At 36.8% G+C, this 23,729-nt stretch overlaps 2 protein-coding genes across 3 annotated transcripts in view; one reads left to right on the top strand and one right to left on the bottom strand.

Annotated features, from left to right (window-relative positions):
* IMMP1L (inner mitochondrial membrane peptidase subunit 1) overlaps positions 1-17,200 on the bottom strand; it is a 47,262-nt gene extending 30,062 nt beyond the window's left edge. The window contains exon 1 of the mRNA XM_070957521.1: positions 17,129-17,200. The gene's annotated coding sequence lies outside the window, so the exon portion shown is untranslated. The remainder of the gene's footprint in view (positions 1-17,128) is intronic.
* A 121-nt stretch (positions 17,201-17,321) lies between these two features.
* Positions 17,322-23,729, top strand: part of ELP4 (elongator acetyltransferase complex subunit 4) — a 123,862-nt gene continuing 117,454 nt past the window's right edge. For both annotated transcript variants that reach the window (XM_070957520.1, XM_070957519.1), the window contains exon 1: positions 17,322-17,499. In XM_070957520.1, coding sequence (XP_070813621.1) covers positions 17,322-17,499 — 178 coding nt within the window. The remainder of the gene's footprint in view (positions 17,500-23,729) is intronic.

The raw sequence follows: 23,729 nt of genomic DNA, 5'->3' as shown, positions 1-23,729 counted from the left end.
ACAGTTCAGATAGTAATCAGAGAAATTTTCAGACAGTGTCACAGGCTCAACTGAGTGAACTAAACTGGGACTCTGTTGAGCAAGTGGGCGTGTCTGAAGAGAAATCTCTTAAAGGAACACACTCAGTATAGGCTATCAACTACTGAACAACCCGAAGCTTTGGATTCTCCAAGCTGCGCGTTGGAGAATCCTATATCTGATTGGTCTTCGCCCGGGTTGACAAGGACCACGGCAGTTGCTGTCCCTCGCAGCTGTCAAAAAGCGAGTTACAAGGTTGGAGAAAGACCTGACAACCTAATCTGCAAAAAACGTGCCAACAAAATTTTATGGAAAGGATCTCAAACATGTCAGATACAGTACCCAACAATAGGATAACAGGAAATGATCAGGTTGGAAATTACTCTCCTGTGTGTCAGTGAGCTACACTGGTCAGACAATGACTTTTTCCAGTCTGAGGATTTCACTGTCTATTATTCAGGACATGATACTAGGAAAACAAATGGAGTGGTGTTTATTGTAAGCAAGAAACTTGCTAGAGCGGTGGGAAGCTTTTCAACTGTCAATGACTGAATTATGATCATCAGAATTTGTGCCAAGCCCCTCAACATTACAGTTATCCAAGTCTATGCTCCAACAACTGCTGAAACAGAGCTTGAAATAAAGGGCTTTTATGCCATGGTCCAAGAAACTCTGTAACAAGTGTCCCCAAAAGACAGTTGTTTACATTCTGGGTGACTTCAATGCAAAAGTTGTCAAACAAGCAGAGAGAGGCGCCACTGGTCGTTATAGATTAGGTGAGAGGAACGATGCAGGTGGTCATTTGGTACAATTTTGCCAAGAAAAATGATTTAGGATCATGAGTACATTTCAAACAGCACAAGCATCGCTTATACACTTGGACCTCACCCTATGGACTTCACCATAATCAGTTTGACTATGTCTTATGCAGTCATTGATGGATCAGTTCAGTACTTGCTATTAAAACATTGCCAAGTGCTGATGTTGATTCAGATCATGAATTGCTGGTAGCAAAGATTAAAATCAAACTATGCACCATCAAAAGGCAGTGCCACCATCAAAGAAGTCTGATGTGACCAAAATTCCTACTACATATATAATTGAGGTGAAAAATCAGTTTCAACTACTGGACACTGCTGAGAAGACTTCTGATGAACTGTGTCAGGAAAGTCAATTGACCATTATTAGAATTGCAGAACAACACATACCATACAGGAAGCCAGAGAAAAAGTGCAAATGGCTCTCAGATGAAACCATCAAAAGAGCTGAGCAAAGAAAAGCAGCCAAGGCAACAGGCAAATGTGAAGAAGCAAGAAAACTGAGTGCAACTTTCCAGAGGGCAGCAAGGAAAGACAATGAAGTTTACAGGGATGAGCGATGTAAACAGTTTGAAGAAGATTACATGGAAGGTTACACTAGGAATGCATTTATGCAGGTCAAAAAGATCCAAGCACCATTTATTGTTAGGAAAGGCATTATTAAAAACAAGCAAAGGAAAGAACTGTCTGACAACAAAGCATCAAGAATAGATGACAAGAATATACAGAATACCCGGATGCAGAGAGCAAAGAAGCCCAGCCTCAGATGGTGAGGAAAGAGAAGTAGCAATGGAACCAGCCATCCTTGAGAAAAAGGTCAACAACAAGACTCCAGGTGCCGACACCATCCCTGCAAAATTACTGAGACCTGTATCATCCAAAGTCATTAAAGACCTGTGCTAGAAAATTTGGGAAACCAACACATGGCCACAGGATTGGAAACTCTCAGTATTCATACCACTGCCGAAAAAGGGTGACTCTAAAGATTGCTCTAATTATCACACAATTGCTCTTATCCATCACATCAACAAGATTCTGTTTAAAATTATACAACAACATTTAGCACCAATGACTAAGATGACTAAGCTGGCTTCCGAAGGGGTTGTGGTTAAAAAAATCATTTATGCGTGCTTCATCAACTACAAGGAAGTCTTCAATTGTATTGATCATGAGAAGCTATGGAGAGCCCTATAAGACCTGGAGGTTTGTGTGTGTTACCAGCACATCTTATCAAGTTGGTGAAATCACTGTACACAAATCAGGAAGCCACTGTGTGAACACCAATTGGTTTAAGAAGTGTGATAAAGTTGTATTCTCTCCCCTTTCTTATTCAATCTTCTCTCACTGGGAAGCTATATCTCAAAGAATCAAAAATTGGGATAGATTAGAGCAGTGGTGGGATTCAAGTAATTTAATAACTGGTTCTCTGCCCTAATTATTTCTTCCAACAACTAGTTTGCCAAACTGCTCAGAAAGTTAATAACCGGTTCTCCCGAAGTGGTGCGAACTGGCTGAATCCCACCACTGGATTAAAGGAAGAAACATCAACAATCTTGGTTTTCCCAGATATGCCAGTTTACCTATTCTAGTAAATAGAACTTTGAACAATGCTTGCTTCAGAGTCTTTACTTGGAGTTGGGTTTTTTTCTGGAACACTGACAGATATACTAATGATACAACTTTCCTCTCAGAAACCAAAGAAGACCTAGAGCATCTGATTAAGAAAATCAAAGAAGAAAGTGAGAATTTTGGTGTCTTTCTGAACATCTAAAAGACCAAACTCATGACCACTGCAAGGAATGGAAACATCAAAATAGAAACTGATATATATTTATATATTTATAAAATTTATATGCCGCCCCTCTCCAGAGACTCAGGGCAGCATATAATGATGGTGCAGTGATAGAATGCATGGAAAAATTCAGTTTCCTAGGGTTGCAGATGATTCAAAGTGGTGATGGCATCCCAGCAATAAAATGTTGGATTGCACTGGATCACACAGCAATGATGAACATAAACCGAATATGGAAAAGCAACAACATTAGCCTGGCAGCCAAATGTAGGTTAGTCCACTTTATTGTGTTCCCCCCAGCTATCTATGGTTGTAAAAGTTGGACTTTAAAAAAGCAAGATAGAAAGAAAATCAATTCTTGAGCTGTGGTTCTGGAGAAGGCTCCTACGTATTCCTTGGACAGCAAAGGTGATCAACAAGTACTGGAGTACATACCACTAGACATGTCTCTGGATGAAAAAAAAATCATAAAACTGCATCTTACTTATTTTGATCATGCCATGCAGGGAGTTCACAGGAGAAAGCAATTGTGTTTGAAAGAATTAGCAGTAAAAGGAAATCAGGCAACCTAAGTCACTGTTTTCAATGCTGTTGTAACTTTGAATGGTTACTAAATAAACTGCTATAAGTCAAGGACTACCTGTATTTTTTAAAAATCTCATTTTCTTGTATAGTCACAGTTCCTTATTTTCTATTTTGAAAAACACATGCACACATACTTAGCTATTTCTTTTCAGGGTAACCAACATTATACAAACTGCAGAAAAAGAGCAAAAACTGGACCCAGAAGCCGTGGCTTCTCTAATGTAGTGTCTGCTTTCTGGAGCAACATCATAAGATTTATGAGGCATCAATCCTGCAGCATTTTGTTAAGTCCTTAAAGACCTGGGTATGGGTATGGGGTCTAAAGGTCAGGTGAACCCATCAATGTAATTTTTGCTTTTTATGATCTGAGTTGGGTTTCTCCTTAGCCACTATTATTTTATTTATTGCTGAGGTTTTTGTTTGGTTTGGTACTCACAGAGTGCTGTACTACAACTGTGAGAGGGGTAGCTATATAAATTGTTATAATAAATAGTACATATACATCTATAGTGTCCCTACAAATTTCCTTAGACATTTAACTGTACATACATCAATCTTTTATCTTAATCCCTATACCAGTGTTGAACGATTTATTCTAACACATATATCATTCCCATTGCATCTACCAACTTTGAACTTCACATAAGTGCAAGATGTCTGTTCATTTTATTATAAATTATATATAAATAACAATAAGCTTTCTTTCTCGCATTCATACATTTATTAGTGACCACCGGGGGGGGGGGGAAACTATCTATATATCCACTCCATAAATATTGAAATATCCGAATTTTACTTATTTTTACCACTCATGCCTATGCAATTAAAAGCTTCTCAGACAGCTTCCCTAAACACAATTAACTAACCTCTTGCATTCACTCTCGATATCTGTTCCTTTGTATAGGGGAATAACTGCATTCTCCAAATAGACAGTCTTAATAAACTGCTCAGCTATTCAAACAATCACTTCCATATTTAATAGTACTCCATTTACATTATCTACTCCTAAAGGCTCACTATTTCTCAACATCCTCCAAAATCTAAAATTTCCAGTTCATCATTTTTTTTCTTAGTAAATATTTGTAATTAGCATTTCAATACCAGTCTTCTAAATATCACTACTATTTCCATAAAAATCTCTAATATATTCATTTCAACTTTTAATTCCAGCCATTCTGTGGAAGGCTTCTTGTTTAGTCTTTTTCATCCATTTTCAAATCAACATTTATTTCTATCAAAAATTGTTTTGCATTTTCTTTGCTTCCTTTGACTATTTTTTGATGGTTTGTTTGTTTGTTCTCTTTAGTTATTATTTTTCATCTCTCTGGGACTGCCTACAAGGCTGGGAGTTGATGACATTGTTTTACATTAATGTGCCTTCATATTATATAGACAGTGCCAGTCAATAATAGTGTCAAACAATGCTGACTAAATGGATTTGAAACTCAAAAACCTGGATCAGAAAGCAATAGCTTCCATCCATTGATGCTTCTTAGAAACCTCTATTAAGGTATTCTAACTATGATTCAGGAAGTAGTAAATAGATATCAATAATACCAGGTACTAAAAACCTGTTCAATGCTATTATGTTAGCCTTCTCAAATAGACCAGACAGGAAACAGACTAGATAAGCTAATTTTACTTTATTGTAAGTTAGTCTAACAGAATCTAGCAAGTCTGAAAGTATAAATCTCCTGCCATCTCTTTTTGCAGCTTGATAAATTAGGGTGTATTCTTTCTGAGTTTCTTTCTCTGCCCCGGATAGCAATTCTTGTCTCCATCTTCCAAGATCATTCCCATATACCATTATATATTATCACAACTATTAGCAATGAATTCCACATCTTAATTATGTGTGTGAATCGTTCTTACGTTCTTAATCTCTCAAAATTGCAGAAATCTCCAAATAGAAGAATGAAAGGAGCAATGACTTTGTTATAGCTGTTGCAGAATAAGATGGGAAAATCACAGGAAAGTAGAGCGTTTGTATGTTACTGAAATACAGTGAGATCTTGTTAGTACATGCATGACAAATTACAAGGACTCTAAGCTAGATTAGGAATTTTTTTTTAAGTCCTGGGAGAAAGTACTGAAAAAACACTGTTGTGAAGAAAATTCCATGCAAAGGAATAAAGTCAGTAAAACTAATTCTGCACAAGCATCAGAAGCTTGAATAATCTTGAATAATGATGGAAACTTTTTAGTTCACTTTTCAAATCTGCTTCAAAAAGCTGGGAAATCTTCTAGAATAAACACTCACATCAGCTTTGATGTAACTGTTGTAGTTAGAACTCTAAGTAGTATAAATTAATTTATCAATGTAACTGAATTCTTTTTTACCATTCAATAAAAGATTGTGTAGCATTAAATGTTCACACTAATGCACACTAATTCAGAAAATCAAGTCAGCTATGCAAAAAGAAATGTTGTGCTGCATAGTTTGCACTCTTTCAATGGAATAGCCTAAGAATTGAAATAGATTTGGGGTTCTAAACAAACTGAATTAAGATGAACTGTTTTAACTACAGTACTTGTGGATTTAAATTAGCAAACCAATGTTAGCATTTTCTTGTAAAAAAAAATCTCCACATACTCTTATTTTATTATAAAACTGTATTAATTTATTAACTGAACAATAAATCACCTATTTACAGATAGCCTAATACATTTATTAGGTGCCTTCCACAAATATTAACTGGCATTAAAAAAAATCCAAAAATGTGTCTGGACTACTCAGATGTGAGTTCACATTAACTCACAAGTTTAATTTGTGTTGTAATACCATTCAGATGACACGTCCACTATATTCACCATACCACATAATTGTTCTCATCTCTCATCTCTGAGAACAGTTGTACAATATGCCAATTTGTACATGCAAAGATCTTTTTCCCTATAACTGAAATCCTTGGTAATTAAAAATAATTGAAGACAATTTGCTGTTATGTTCTATCTCACTAGCCTGTCTTTATCACATAGATAAAAAATACTTCAGGAATGGAATTCTCAAAATGTGGATTTTGTTGTACAACACATATTTTAGCTACATTGTAATTCTGGAGCAATATAACATATAAGTGTATCTTCATTACCTGATTCACAAACACCACCACCCCCGGTTTATAAAATTAATCACAGCTAGGAGAGAAATCGCTGTGAACCCCATGAATTACATCCAAGAGATGGGAAAGGATTAGTTCAGAGTTGCTGCCAGTTATAACGCCAGGTGGCTTTTTCTGCAGTGAAGGTGTTAGCGATAATCTCATTACACTGGTACTAAATCTTGCAGACATCAAAATTATCACCAAGGTTCCTTTTCATCCCATCCTTTCCAAATGACTGGAAGTCGCTTCACCTGAAAGAAGTCAAATCCACATGCAGCTGCTATTTTAGCAGCCAGCAGACTCCCCGAGAATGTCAATCGTGATCCAATTTCGCTGTGCTGGTGGCCCCTATTCCCTGTCCAATAATACATCTGTTAAAAAATCCTACAGCTACAAATCTAGTTTAATCCTACCAGGGACCTCATGTTGGTCCTGTCTTCCAAAAAGGCAGCAGGTTCTGCTGTCTATTTCGGCTAGTGTCTGGGGAATACCCTTTAATTCCCAGTCCTACTTAGAAGAATAAGCTAAGGATCACAAAACATGACCTTAAAAACCCTGATATGACTATATTCTGACCCAGAGGCATTCATTCTAGGTGAAGATTAGAACTTTGCATAATAAGATTACACAGCAAGTGAATGATATCAAGGGACTATCCATATGCAGCCACCTGGTTTTCTATAGACAGCTTGTGCTGTGCAATATGCAGTGCAGACGGAATAGAGCTTTGCTTTTTACTTGAAGTAAAATGGATTCACATAAATTAGTTGGTCATTTCCAGATTCCTAAATCCCCATTACATCTTTCATTGACAGCTCCTCTGAGGATAGCACAACCATTATTCCTTTTTATTGTTAGTTCCTAAAACAACAGCATTTTCTAAGTGAAATACACATAGATTGTGTGTGGAAATTAACATCTTGTTTGCTATAATCTTGGATTACAACTGACAGAGCATGTCAACTGTGTATCCCCAAAAAGAAATCCATGCAGAAAATTATTTATGCATCCAAAAGTCTGCTCCAGTTCAACAAATAAACAATACAAGAATCTTATTCTGACATGATAGGGCCATTCATGCAGGTAACAGAACAGAATGTATACATGTATTTAATATATATTTATACAATCAATATAAATTTAACCTATTAATCATGTTTTACTCAGGTTTTCTATGAACATTGAGATTTACCAAGCATCTTATTGATTATGAATCATTTAGGTAGGTTATTCTCCTTAGGATACCGCCATATTTCAAATAAAGTCCATTTTTAAAAATAAATTTCAACTGAAACCAATGGCACACATAGCTATGTCTATTATTCCATTTTAATATTCACAGGAATTATATTTTTGAAAACATTTAACACATTTGTAGGCTGAAGGCTGAAGGCTAATAGGCTGAATTTAGAAGATCAATTTGGTGTGGTAATTAAGGCACCAGGCTAGAAACTGGGAGACTGTGAATTCTAATCCTGCCTTAGGCACTAAGTCAGGTGGGTAACTTTGGGCCAGTCACTCTCTCTCAGTCTTAGGAAGGAAGTAATGGCAAATCACTTCCAAAAAATGTTGTCAAGAAAACTTAGGGACTTTTCTAGGCCAGAATTCCCAACGTTTCTGGCTTTGTAGACTGGCAGTGGGGGAAGAGGGAATGGTTTCATGTGAGTGGCCAGCAAGCACATACACAGTTCCAATTGTGTTTGTGGCGGTCACATGAGCCAACTGTTCGTGCAAATGGAGCATGTTGTGCAAGTGAGGATGCATGCGTGCACTTTCTCCCACCGCTTCTGCAGCCCAGTTCCAAACGGCTCACAGAAATGGGCCACAGCTCAGGGGTTGGGGACTCCTGTTCTAGGCAGTTGCCATGAATCAACATGATACAAAAAAAATACAAAAAAAAAGGAGGGAGGGAGAAGGCTGAATTTATACCCAAAGATAAAACATTAACCCATATTGCCTTCAAAAGCTGGAGAGACACATAAAATTTCCTGAGGAATTTACTAAATGTTTTTGGGAAGCAAAATTACATCCTCCTCAAAAGTAAACTATATTTTTAATGAGTTGCTAATGAATAGGATTCTTTGGTATGTTATGTTGGCTTCAACAGTTTTGTTTTTGTATTGCTTACTAAAATTCTTAAATGTAAATGAACCCATATCGGTACTACAGTATCACTAAGAATGTAGTTAATACTATCTAAAAGAGACAATGATTTTCCAAATAAAAATAAATAAGACCAAGCGCTTATTTCAGGGTTCAAAAAAATATAAGACAGGGTCTTATTTTCAGGGAAAACAGTATTTGTGTAGGGGGCCAGGGAGAGAAGTACCATTTTTATTCTGAAATTACCTTTCTTATTCTATTGTTCCAAAAAATTCTTAAAGGAATATGGTTCTGGCAGTGTTATTGAATAGCTCTTTTCATAATTTAAATTCCCACAATCTAAATTATTCAGAAATCACTCACATCTGAAACTAACTCAAACACCTCAATTTGAAGAAGAGCAAGTTAGAGAATGCATAGTACCTTGTATGTCCAGATAACTAGAGAAACATTCAAAAGAATGGTCCAAGCTCCTTTAAAAAGTATGTCACTTACCCTCACACATTAGTTTGAGATATCTCTTTAAAATGCTTAGCGGAGCTCTAAGAAAAAGCTCCTATACTCATATAAGAACATCCTGAATGATCTACCAATTGGGATCAAATCAGATAGTGTTGCAGATTTTTTTTGATCAAGCAGTGACTATTTACAACTTCAATCAATGAAACCTAGGCAATCAGGAATTCTAGGAAATATTGAAACATATACTGATCCTGAATTAGCATCACAAATGCTATTTCTCTGTCTGCTTGAATTTCCCTGAATGTTAACAGAGTATCTTGTATCAAATGTCTTTTGGTCTATATACTTTTTCTCGGGAGAAGCTCCGAAGACAATCAAGTTTAATGGAATTTACTTATTCAGTAAAACATGGAATGTTTAGAGTAACAGCAGACATACACACAAAGCAGATGCATTTATGTGACAATTAACAGGTGCATTTATGTGACAATTTACTAGTAGACTCCGCTTTACTATATTTTTGAATAAGTAATAACAATTCAGTTTCCAAACATAAATAGATGAATGCTGTGATATTCAGCCTCAGTTAATCCCCAGACATCTAAATCCATGAATAAAAATTCATCAGGTTTAAATACACTGAGCCTATTAAGCAAGAACAAAAGCATATGCACAAAAGAGCTTTTAATATATTTCAAAGCCCACAAGAGCCATGGTCTCATTAAAATTATAAATTACTCAAACACAGAATGAAAATTCAAACTGCAGTGCAGCTAAGCAGATTACAGAAAAGCCCACGTTCCATATGATAACACACCATGGCCTCCTAGATGAGGGTTTGAAACAAAAAAGGCCATCACTGGAGCTAGGGAAAACCACCTTGTGATCTCCAGTTTCTGTTCTATGGATGACAGCCAAGTAATATAATGATTACTCTGTCCATGCTGCTAAACTTGTTCAACGGCATAAAAGTGATACCATGCATTGTGAACTCAATGCTAATGTTTTGTGCCACTAATACAAAACTACGGTAACTACAATGTCAATCGTTTATTCCAGTTTTATTTGAATGAAATAAAATTAATGGCAGCAAAACTATTATTAAATCTTTTTTAAAAAGTAAAACAGAGAAAAATGGCATAGCCAAGAATGTTAGACACAAATGTATGAAATGTGTAATTGCTTTTATATCTGTATGTTTTATTACATCGTAAGCTGCTCAGAGTCACCTCAAACCACGAGATGGACAGCGTATCAATTGAATGAATGAAAAAGTAAATAAATAAAAGTTACTATTTCTGTTCTTAAAGAATCAAGCTTGTTATGAAGCAAATGAAATGTAACCAATATTTTTGCTGGTACTTTATGTTTGAATATTATAGATCTGAACTAAAAAGCTGCAAAGTATCTTTGAATCATTTTTAAGAAACATTTATGAAACCAGAAATGAAAAGGAAATTTATTGCAGCAATCCTCAGTGACATGACTAAATTACTATCTCCAAAAAATTAGGATTCAAGTAGAATTTGACTCTTCTCATATGTGTTTAAAGTTTTGAAAGATAGCATAACCAAAGACCATGAAGCAAATGGGGGTCACAATTAATGAAATGCTAATCTGAAGCATTACTGACCCTTTCCACAGATTTTCAAAATGTAAATGAAGAAGTGAAACAGGATTCACAGATGTTTCTTATTTTCAGTCAGCTGCACATGAAACACAAATGCAACCTGCGTCTTTGGCTAAAATAGATAGGAATTGAAATTTGAACAATATCTTTATAAATAAATATTGAAATTATGACCCAGAAATGTCTATTCAATATTCAACCCTTTCAGAAGTCTTTGGAACAACCTCTTATCCCAATTTTCTATAGTAATTAAGCTGAGGCATCTATAATTGAAATAATTATTAGTGCTCAGTACAATCTCAGAAATGCTTTATGTCCATACATGCTAAGAAGACTGAGAAGTAGCATCCTTGACATTCTGAGCAACAAATTCAAAGAATCACTTCACTCACTTCATGGAGTGTTTTTGATCTACACCCTAGTAATTATATCCTCTTCCCATTTATCCTGCTCTGATTTCCAAACACTTGTCTTTTCTCCTATCATATTTGCAACTGGGAGACAAAAACTAATGAACAATCTCTTATACATAGGATTCTTCAATTTCTCAAACTTGGATCCTAAAACATTTTCATTTACAAGCCTTCGTCTAAAATTATGTAAATGGACTTATGCAAAACATTTCTTTCTTATGATCTCCCCTTTTGCACATAATCTGCTCCAAAGGCTCTTCAATGAACAGTGGTCATCTAAGTTTCTTTCCTTGTACAACAAAGAGCCCCTCCAAATAATGTATGCGACAAAATAATGTGTAAAGAAACTATTTTCTATAAGAAATAACTACTTCTGCAAGAACAAATCAAAATTCAAGCCAGCATTTTGCCATATAAAAAAAATAAAATTATATGTTATATTGAAGAGGTAAATGTCATTTTCAATAGAAATAATTTACAGTGATAAATTTCTACTTCCCTTTCTAAAAAATCAGGAGTAAGAAAAGATGTATAGAAATATATGGGATCTAGTTTTTTGTTTTAATTACATTTTATTAAATTGTATCATTTTTATATATATAACCTGTTCTGGAAATCTTGCAAGTTGAAGTCGAGAATATTTTGGCTGGAATCTTATAAACCAAGGAGGTACAAACATTTTAATGGAAAGGGATACATTTTAACTCCAGGGATGAAACTGATTTGAATTTTTGAGTATTTTATGTATTTAAATCAATCAAATAACTTTATAATGCATTTAAATGTTTTCTGTTATTTTAAATTTTATAATTTACTAGTAACTTTGGGGGATGCTCTGAGACCCAAATGTGATCTAAAAGAGTCAAGTAGGGTACATTTTCTATATATATATATCTTCTTAAACAAAAAAAATACATCCTATTTTAGTTACTTCATTCAGAATAAACTTTTTTTTAGGTTAGAACTGCATCCCCCCCCCCCAGGGGTTCAGGGATGTGATAATTTGTCAGTGGTTCTTTTGAAGGATTTGAATATAAAAGAACACACTAATCTATATAGTACTAAAACTCTCACTTGGTAATCTTCTATTGATGAAATGCAGCATCATAGGGCAAAACATGTCAATAAAGGTACCTCAAATTGCCTAACTTAGAATAAAGAGCCATTTTCCATCTTTGTTAAAAAAAAGAATCACAGATGTTTTGTTATAACTGAAACCTGCCTGATGGTGCTTATTTCCATGTATACATACTACAAAAGGATACCAAGGTCCTGGAGTTAACAAGAAAAGCAACAATGTATACTCCTATCAGTTATTATACATTCTATTCTAAGTAGCTAATACCTGTATGTTAAAAGAGCAACTATGCAATTATTAACAAAGAACAATTGAAAACTATCACATTTCAAAATACAAAGAAATCTCATGCTAAACTCCACTGCAATCAGCCAGCAATTTGGCTACTGCAAATAAAAACAGAATCCACTAACATTCAAAATTCTTTAGTGAATTTTGACCAAATTATCTCTGAATGATGACCAAATAATCGAGTTCTTTAACATTAGCTAATATGCTTCAATATCAAGCAAAGGAGGTCACCACTGTCATATCATGTCATATTTCCTCAACTTGTTATCCACTTTAAGATTTAGAATAAGAAGATAAATGTTGTGATAGTATATCACAACAATGATTTCACAATCTGAACATTCAAATTATCTTTTTTTTTCCACTTCCAAGTTAGACACTTCAAGTTTCTATAGCAATGAATTGAGACCTATTTTTATGTTCTCAACTAACCTAAAGAGAAATAACAAATTATTATATCCATTAAGAAATAAATTTCAGTGAATGTAAAGGACCTCAATTACGGATAACCTAAAACTGTTGGACTTTCAGTTAGTATTAGTCACTAGAAAAGTTACATTATCCTTGGCTAGAATCCAATCAATTCTGAAAAGCACCAATTCTTACAAGATATTTTTCAACACCAAAATTTTAACTTTCTACTCTTGATATGAATATTCAATTATTCTATTATTAAAATCCTGGTAATAACAGTATGCATTTCCTTTTGTGTTCCTTTTTAAAATTCAGGCAGCTTTTAACACTCAGCAATAATTATTTTAATGTATGCTCTCTGTTATTCTCTGGGATGATTCCCAGAAAGACCCATCTCCACAATACCATCTATTCTTTGTACAATATGGCTGAAATCCATAGTCCTAGAAATGAAATGAAAGCTATCATATGTGTCCAGGGAACTTTAACTTTCCATAGTAAATTGTAGGCTAATTTTCATCGTACACATTACTTACAAAGTATTGTAAGTATACACTTTGTATACTTACAAAGGAGTGGAACCATAATAATGAAACTGATGTTATTTACATAAGTATTATTCAAGGAACTATTACTTATAATAAAAAATAATCATGCTGCAGCCTTAACATTCACAACGATGAAGCAACTTTCTGCATAATGTGCTATTATTCAACTAATGTGACATTGAAGAAAATTAGGTTTGAAGGAGCATTATTCTAATATCAGAGTATACAGTTGTATACAAATGTGCTAGATCAAAGCTAAGGATCTATCATTTCTTAAGCTATAATTCTACAACTTTTTTTGGCTGTAATCATATTGATTTGGGAAAAACCCATTGTGTATGTGGAACTATTACAATTACTATTATTACTGAATGTCCTCTATATGACTTATGGCATTTTATAAAATGGGAGTAACTAGGTCTTCTTTCTAAGAATAATGCAGAAAAAATGGGAGAACTAGAAGTTTATATTTTATTACAAGCATTTCTATAGCACCTTCCCTGAAGAATTCTTGGCAATTTACAATAAAAATATCATCAGTAATCAGGTATATCGAAAACAATAAGGATTAAAGAACAGACATAGCTGTCTGATCATAAAAACATTCCACAACAATGATCCTTCTAATACTTGTTTAAACAGCCCAATGTTCTACTACTTTGCAGAAGATCAACAGGAGGGATACCAAATTTAATTCTGAGGGTAAGAAGTTCCGTAAGGTGGGAGACATTAGAAAGGATTTCATATCACTTTGAATATTTTCAGGGATAGGATCTTAATATCCCTTCTCTGTGTAGATATATAGACTTGACAGATTCTATTTGTCTGAATAACAAATTCTCAGGTGTCCTTACAGAATCAACTGAATTACTAAAGAGATGGAGAACCCTCTGCCAGAATTTGAGCTCCGCTAGTTGAAACTACTCTAATCTCCATTCAAGGATATTTGGAATTTCAAATTACTACATAGACATTTCTTTGCAGAGTTAAAACTTTCAGGGAAAAATGGTTTTAAGCACAGCATCTTCTAAAGAATATTAAAGAGATATGTCAAAACTACACCTCCTATCTAAACTTTAAATTGAATACTGTAACAGGTTTAGGAAATATTTATTTAAGGGGCACATTCACCCTGGAAAAAGCCACAGGGATCTATAATCTATGGCAGGTGGGACATCTTTCTTTTCTTCCTCAAAGTGTTTCCACACTTATCTGAGTGCAAAATAAAAATGCAACAATCAAAGCAATTCTAAAATTTGGAAGGAAATTGTCATATCATAGCACTCCTGCTGCTGTAAAGCAAATTCCAGAGTGAGGCTAGTTTATTCAATTCTTAATGGAAAGAGAGAGGAATCAACCACTTACCTCATGGCACTTGCAGTATCTTGAAACATCACAGATTCTTCTAAGCATTGCCATTACAAAGTGGCTTCCAGAAAATCAAGCTGCCCATTCTGTTTTTAGAAAGAACTTAAGAGAAGCTTACAGAAAGGCCTATCTGAATTTATTCCATAGACATAGTCCATTGATTAAACTGACTTTATATTACTTAGATAGAAACTTTATAAAAATACATGTTACACCTATTAGTGAAATATACCTGTTGCTAAACCTTCAGACTTGTACAATCTGAATTTTAGATTCATTAAAATTCTTTTTCAGAGTGAGACGTTTTGTAAATCTTTGGCAGCGAACTTTGTACATTTATATAAAATTGTGATTAGTGTATAGAGACACAAGAATAAACTGCTTTTTAAATAGTTTTAAAGTAATAAGATTATCTGATATATGTATAATTTTAATGCAGTAAGATATTTTCTGAAAACTAATGCTTAAATGAAATGAGTTAGAGATAAAAGGGATACACTTCATAATTTGTACAAATTGGAATATTCGATTTCTATATAGAAAGTTCTTACATTTCTAGAAAATAAAATATATTTTCAGTGCTTATTACTAATCATATACAGGTTTCTGGTCCATTTCTTTCCAGCTATTCCTTAATAGAATTAATCTTTCCCACCAGATACCAATCAGCCCATTAATGGTGTGCCAGTTGTACTACAATTTGTTTTGTTAAAAAAATTAGTGATGCTATCCAGCTAACCAGCACCAAGATCTACTCATCAGGAAAGACCAGGACTTGCAAACTGCTGAGATGCAATTCTTATTAGGGTTACATACTATGGGTAAATCCATGGATGAATATTATGGATTAACAGATATATGCTATGCTAATCTTAAAACATAGATTCAACAGGGTAGTTTAAGCAACATCTTCCATTAGCTGCAGACATCATACACAATGATCAAGGACAAGACTTAAGATCTGTATTAACATTTTAAGATATGACAGTCCAGATGAAAAATATAGCTCTACTCTTATTTGGCTGATGTATCACAACTTGAGAACTTTTTTTCTTGAAGAAAACACGTGTTTAGTACAATAAAATGGATACATACACTACAATATTCCTTGTTCCACTTCAGTTGCTGCCAGCTTAAAAAAAAACCTTAGCAAACAGCAGTGACTATAAACAGATGGGTTAAATGTCATTTAGCATTATGCTATGGATATCACTTTTATATACTGTAAAGCAAAGCAGATAAAGGGTATAGATGATCAACAAATACATATTTTTGCTATGAGTAGTTATGAGGAAATAGGGTGTCTTCACACACACACACAAACAGCATAATTTGTGAATACTGGAAATTAACTATAAATGAAACTGAATTGGCAACTTCATTTTGTAAATAAAATATTCCTTAAAAGTACATTAAAGTCATAAGAAACAATCAGTCTTCCTTTACAAGGTTCCAATTGTTTGAATGACTTCATAAGCAGATTACCACGTGAGAGGCCAGAATCAATTCTTCAATTAAGCAGCAGTACATTTTTTATACAACACATTAGAATGCCTGTTTAAACAAAGCTGTGCTTGATTTATAATATTCTTCTTTTTCTCCCTGTAGTGCTCATTCTCTTTTTGGCAAACAAGGTATCATATCAATACAGGTAACAGGCTACCTTTTACCAATTCATTAAAAATTCACCTGATGTATGAAATAAGTGGAAGTGTATAAAGTGTATAAATAGGGGAAAAAATCATTCAAGGCTGCTGTGGCAGAATAAGTTTTTTTAAAAAAGAAATTTGCAGTCTTCCTAACCCAACGCGCTTATCCTCCAAGAAATCTCTGCAGAGATTTTGCAAGGTAGCCCCATTCATATATTCTAAACTGACCTCATTAGTATTCTCATTTGTGTGTGTGTCTGGATAGAGATAGATAGATAGATAGATAGATAGATAGATAGATAGATAGATAGATAGATAGATAGATAGATAGAGAATTATTTCTTTGTCAGTGAAATAAATATATATATATATAAATATATATATATACATACATACATACATACACATAATTTAAAAAATTCCCAGCGCTTCGGTTCTCTTTTAAACCAACTATAGAAAAGGAACTAGGCTTTCGATTGTCGCCAGGCAGCCCCATCCCTTGCATGCCTCTTTATTCCCAGGTAAAGTTACATGCATGATTCAAGCTTTGCAATTAAGTTCTCTCAACAACTCGCCATCCACAGGGACGAAGTAACGAAGCTGCCTCGTTCTCAAGGGTGGGCGGCGAATTTTTATTCCAGTACAACCGACTAAGAGGGTCCTAACACGGGAGGGAGGGAGGGAGGATGCTTCCTCGCAGAAGTAAAAAAAAACAAAACACCCTTCCTTGCGTCCTCCCCAAAGGAGCCGAATCACTGCTTGCCGTTCTTAGCAAGGCTCCAAAGAGCGTTTCGGACGCCTTATTTTCTCTCTCTCTCTCTCTCTCTCTTTTTACCGATAAGACAATCCACTCACCTTCTTGGAACACAGTCAGAGGACTGGATGCTCCTCTCTCTCTTTTTACCGGCTGGAAAGGAAGCGTCTCTGCCTGCCAACAATCGCTCTTCCCATTGGCTCGGCGGATGCTGCGCGACACGCCTACACACCCCCCCCCCCTCATCCCCACCCCAGCGCTCGTCTCTTTCCTGTCAACCGAGCAGAAGCTAAGATGGCGGGCTTGGCGACCGAGGGGCTGGCGCGGAGGGAAAGCGCTACGACGAGTTTCCAAAGGAAAGTGCCGGATGGCGGAGGGGGCCGCTTGGCCGTTCTGCCAGGAACCCGGCCGTCGGTGCGACACGGTCAGCTCCTGGTTTCCAGCGGCGTCCCTTCTCTGGACTCTGTTTTAGGTTGGTGCTGACAGCGCTGCCCAATCTTTCGTAGCGCCGGTTCCCTCCACCCCGCGACCCGGGACTTCGCTTTTTACCTGTTGTAAAGGTAGCGGAGCAACTTCAGAGGCCTTGAGAGAGGCAGGGACGGGAAGCAGCTCCTGCATCCTCCCGCGTGGTTAGTCCCTTCTCCTGCGGGGAGAATTCCCACGCCCTCCCCCCGCACCCTTCTTCTTCGGATGGGTTGGGGAACCGATGCACTTTGCACACGCCCGGCTTCCCCCGCTGAGCAAACTTCTGAATTTGGGAGAGCGGCGATTTAAAAAGTATTTTAAAAAAGTTGTGCCTTGTTAAAGGACGTGCGAGACCCGCGGAACCCAAATGCTCTCGCGGGCCGCCGCCTTCTCTCCCTTTTTCTGCTTTTAAACGACGCGTGCAGCAAAGCTTAATAAATGGGCAGCTGCTTCACGGGTGGCTTCTTTAGTATACGTAGACCTCGACTTACGACCACAGTGGAGCCCAACTTTTCTCTTAAGGGAGACATTTGTTAAGTAAATTTTGCCCCATTTTACGACATTTCTTGCCATAGTTGTTCAGTGAATCACTGCGGTTGATAACTTAGTAACCCGGTTGTTGAGTGACTCTGGCTTCCCCGTTGACTTTGCTTGTTGGACGGTTGCAGATAAGGATCACGTGACCCTGGGATGCTGCAACGGTCATAAGTATGAACCAGTTGCCAAGCATCTGAATTTTGATCACATAATCATGGGGATGCTTGCAAAGGTTGTAACTGTGAAAAACGGTCGTAAGTCACTTTTTTCAGTGTCGTCGTAACTTTGAACGGTCACTAAATGAACTGTTGTAAGTCAAGGACTACCTGTACCAGACTTGCATGCAGCCTGAGGTTTATGACATACGCAAGATCAACTGCAGATGAGTGGAGTGGTTCCAGGCAGTACTGTATTTTGCACATTTTGAATTTCAGAGGGTTGTTGTAGGAGTGTATACCAGTGTCAACCCAGAGGCCTTGGCTCAACTTAATTTACATATTCTGTATCAGAATTAGCATGGGAGGATCTAATGCTTAAAATAAATGGCTTGGGATGGCTGCTTTAGGAGAGTGGATGTGTATCGTAAACCAGAAGATGATTTAGTTTCTATGGATATTTTTACAGATTCTAGAAAGCGAATGCTTCTTGTTTCATAATAGCGTTTCCGAAGATCAACTTAAAAGTTAATGGAGCTAAAACTAAATGCCTGATGAATTTAAATACCTAATTGGGGGGGCGGGAGGAGGGTTAATAGAAGATATTTTGAAAGGGTTTTTTTTACAATAACATATACAATAATGTTTATATTTAACAGTAAAGCTTCTGCCTAGAAGTATACAGTATCCCATTCATTGCAGAGTTTTTCAAAATTCTGTTGAAGCCCTTGTTAAAAATCCTGCTCATTCCTCTTATTTAAATATAAAGTTGTTTAAAATGCAATAAATTATAATATCTTTGAAATGTAATATGTATTTAAATTTGAAAATAAAACATTCTTCCAGCATGGGTTCCTCAGTAAGTGCTATATAATTGTACTTTTTTAATTAAAGGAATGCTATAGATGTACAATTATAGAATCTTAAGAATTGGGAGGCTCCTTGGAGATCAGCTGGTCTAACAACACCCCCCCCCCATGAATCCAAAGTACTACAGGTAGTCCTTGACATACGACTACAGTTGAGCCCAAAATTTATGTTGACAAGTGAGAAATTTGTTAAATGAATTATGCCCCATTTTACGACCTTTCTTGCCACAGTTGCTAAGTGTATCACTGTAGCTGTGAAGTTAGTAACACAGTTCTTAAGTGAATTTGGCTTCATATTGACCTTGATTGTCAAACGCTCACAAAAGCTGGTTACATGGCTCCAGGACAGTGCAGCTATCATAAATATGAACCAATTGCCAAGCATTCAAATTTTGATCATGTGATCATGGGGATGCTGCAACAGTCATATGCATGAAAAATGGTCATAAGTCATTTTTTTTCAGCTCTGTTGTAACTTTGAACAGTCACTAAACAAATAGTTGTAAGTCAATGACTGTGTACAGCATATCTTGATTTCAGAAAAAGATTAGATAAGATGTCTCCTATTTTGGTGGAGAAGATGAACAAATGTGGTCTAAAATGATAATGCAGTCTGGCTGATTTGCAACCATGAAGCTCCTAAATGTTTCTGCATTGCCCTGGATGCAATCAATTACAGTTGTACTGTTTATAAATTATACCAGAAGCTGGGATAGAAGTGATGGTAATTAGATTTGCACATTATATCAAGTTAAAGATATCAAATATTAGCGCACAGCCAACAATAAGAAATAACACATTCAACAGTAACAAAACATGCACCAATTGCAATCCTGATTCTGTTAACAGAAATAAATAAATCAATGCCAGCAGTAATTTTGACATGTCACCGTCCTCTCCTTGAATTAGCTCTATGGTTTTATAGATTCTCAGTTTCATCCCAAGCCATCTCCATGGAAATTCTTTTCAAAAGGAGGAAAATGGCATCTGGTTATTGCTATTGCTGTACAGAATAAGACAAAATAAGAATGGAAACCCAATATCAATAATTGTGTCAATTAGTGTTTCTGGCTGTTCCTGGAGTTGTGGGTGCTCCATTGCTGGAAGTCTTCAGGAAGAGATTGGATAGCCATTTGTCAGGGATGCAACAAGATCTCCAGCCTTGGACAGGGGGTTGGACTAGAAGACTTCCAAGATCCCTTCCAGTCATGTGATCCTAAAGAGTTTGACAACTATCTTAAATTGGGAGTTTTGAAATGATGGGCCATGACCCCCTCAAGGGATCACAAGCATAAGTGGGATGAAATAACAGTGTTTAAAAAAACTGTTAAGTGTTGCATAAATAAAACCGGAGCACTATCAGAATTTACTCCTGCTTTCTTTGGGCAATCCAGGGGTGAAATGCTTCCAGTTCGGACTGGATCGCCTGATCCGGTAGCGATGACGGCAGGTGGTTCGGAGAACCGGTAGCAAGAATCCCTGCCCCCCCCCCATGCCCAGCTGAGCCGCGCGATCATCAGAGGCTTTTTTATTTATTTTTAAAAGCATTTTTTCTATAACCTCTTCAGCTGAAAAAATGCTTTTAAAAGTAAAAAAAAAAGGCTCTGATGAACACGCGGCTCAGCTGGGATCGTCAGAGGCTTTTAAAAGCATTTTTTTTTACAACCTCTTCGGCCGAAGAGGTTGTAGAAAAAATGGTTTTAAAAGTTTTAAAAAAAAATGTTGGCCAGGCCCACTCAGCCACATTACCCCCCACCAAGCCACCCCCACAGAACCAGTAGTAACAAATTTTACATTTCACCACTGAGGCAATCCCATTGTGGGCTTGCATAGGCAAGGCAGGGAGCAAAACCTAGAATGAGTTATGAGACATGTGGGCATAGCCATCTTTCAGAATTGCAGAAATGTTATTGTTTAGTTTAGCACACATATTCATTTATTATGGGTCTTTGGAGAGGGACGGCATATAAATTGAATAAATAAATAATTGAATAAATAAATAAATTATTTACAGGGTTGTGGTTTGGAAGTTAACCAAATCAATTCATAAACAGGCCTGAATGCTGGGCCAATGTGGTAGAATTATTTAAACTATGATAAGTATAGGTACTATATCTAAATAAGAACAAACAAATGCATTGGTATCAGGTTGGGGAGTTACTTATTAAATTTATATGCCTCCCAAAGTCTCAGGAGAGTTCACATGTAAAAGCATAAAAATGAGAGAAAATACAATAATAGATAAAAATAAAAGAGTAAAAGATGACAAGGATAACAAAATCCAAACCAGAATGAAGAAGAAAAAAAGGGGGGAGGGGGGCTTCACTTACCCTAGCCAAGGTATGGGTGGAGAGTCAGGTCTTCAAGGCCTTTTTAAACACCAGCAAGCTGGAAGCCATCCGAATTTTGGATGAAACTTTATTTCATAGGACAAATGTTGCTACAGAGAAGGTGCACTTCTAGGGTCCCAATAGGTGGCATTGTTTAATCAAAGAAACTCAAGCATGTGCCAGTCCTGCCATATCAAATCAGGCAGATACTGGTTCTGCTTAACCACACTGTTTGTAAGAAAAATCTAGCACCTATGGATCCCCAGATGAATATGAATAAGTAATGCAATATAACAAAAAAAGACAAAAGCATTAACAGAAGCTTTGTATGTTGTATATCAGAGATAATAATTCCACTGTACTATCTGCAGAGTTACAGAATAACAAGAGTTGGAAAGGACCTTGGAGGTCTTCTAATCCAATCCTCTGCTCAGGCAGGAATCCTATATCATTTCAGACAAACAGTTGTCGAATCTCTATTTAAAATTTTTTAGTGTTGGAGCATTCACAACTTTTGGAGGTAAGTTGTTCCACTAATTAATTATTATAGTTGTCAGGAAATTTCTCCTTAGTTCTAGGTTGCTTCTCTCCTTGATCAGTTTCCATCCATTGCTTCTTGTCTTGCCTTCAGCTGCTTTGGAGAATAACTTGACTCCCTCTTCTTTGTGGCAGCCCCTGAGATATTGGAACACTACTATCATGTCACCACCTCTAGTCCTTCTTTTCATTAAACTAGACATACCCAATTCCAGCAACTGTTCTTTATATGTTGTAGCCTCTAGTTCCGTAATATATCTTTGTTGCTCTTCTCTGTACTCTTTCAAGAGTCTCAACATGTTTTTTACATTGTTAATCTCCAGAAGTTGTGAAAGTTCCAATACTAAAAGTTTTGGTGACTAAAACTGGATGCAAGTATGCCAAGTGTAGTCTTACCAAGGCATTATAAAGTGGTACTGACACATCACATGATCTTGATTCTATCCCTCTCTTAATGCAGCCTAGGACTAAATTGGTTTTTTTTTGGCAGCTGCAGCATACTGCTGGCTCATATTTAAGAGATTGTCCACTAGAACTTCAAGATCCCTTTCATAGTTACTATTGTTGAGCCAGGCACCAGCTGCACTATGTCTGTGCATTTGGTTTTTCTTGCCTAAATGTAGAACCTTACTGTTTCACAATTGAATTTCCTTTTGTTAGATAGCGCCCAATGTTCAAGTCTGTCAAGATCCTTCTGTATCTTAAGCCTATCTTCCGTAGTGTTAGCTATTCCTGCTTGCTTGGTATTGTCTGCAAATTTGATAAGTTCTCCATCTATCCCCTCATCCTAATCATTGATGAAGATGTTGAAGAGTACCAGGCCTAAGACAGAGCCTTTGAGTGCCCCACTGCATACTTCCCTCCATGTAGATGCAGTTCCATTGAGGACTACACTTTGCATGCGGTTGGTCAGCCAGTTATTTATGGGAAGATTTCTTAAGCAGCATAGGTGCTTACCTAGAACATTGTGAGCCTCAACAGTAGGTGGAAGCCACTGGTTTGAAATGATTAAGTGGATACCTGGGAATACTACATGATATCAAAATCCTTTCTAAGTCATATCTGTGTTTCTGTAATATTCTAATGGGAATTATTTTGTAAGTAAACAAATGCATTTAGATATGCAATTATATCTTGAAAGAGGCAGTGGTGAGGCTCCTCCTCAAGAAGCCGTCCCTGGATCCAGCTGTATTAGCAAATTATCGTCCTGTCTCCAACCTTCGCTTTGTTGCAAAGGTTGTTGAGAGTGTGGTTGCACGACAACTGCCTCAGTACCTGGATGAATCGAATTATCTAGATCCGTTCCAGTCGGGATTCAGGCCCGGGTACAGCACAGAGACAGCATTGGTCGCATTGGTTGATGATCTCTGGAGGGCTCGAGACAGGGGTTGCTCCTCAGTCCTTGTCCTATTAGACCTCTCAGCGGCTTTTGATACCATCGATCATGATATCATGCTGCACTGGTTGGAAGGGTTGGGGGTGAGGGGCACTGTTCTACAGTGGTTCTCCTCCTTTCTCTCTGACCGGTCGCACTCTGTGTTGACAGGGGGGCAGAGGTCAACCCCGAGGCCCCTTATATGTGGGGTGCCACAAGGATCGGTCCTCTCGCCCCTTCTATTCAACATTTATGTGAAGCCGCTGGGTGAGATCATCCGTGGTTTTGGGGTGAAGTACCATCAGTACGCTGATGACACCCAGCTGTACATCTCCACCCCAGACCACCCCAATCATGCCCTCGAGGTGATGTCCCGGTGCCTGGAGGCCATACGGATCTGGATGGGGAGGAACAAACTCAGACTCAACCCATCC

The sequence above is a fragment of the Pituophis catenifer genome, unplaced genomic scaffold (genome assembly GCF_029215685.1).
Source record: "Pituophis catenifer annectens isolate HBS135680 unplaced genomic scaffold, rPitCat1.0.hap2 SCAF_1, whole genome shotgun sequence".
In the NCBI taxonomy this organism is placed as follows: Eukaryota; Metazoa; Chordata; class Lepidosauria; order Squamata; family Colubridae; genus Pituophis; species Pituophis catenifer.
This window is presented reverse-complemented; position numbering and strand designations above follow the sequence as displayed.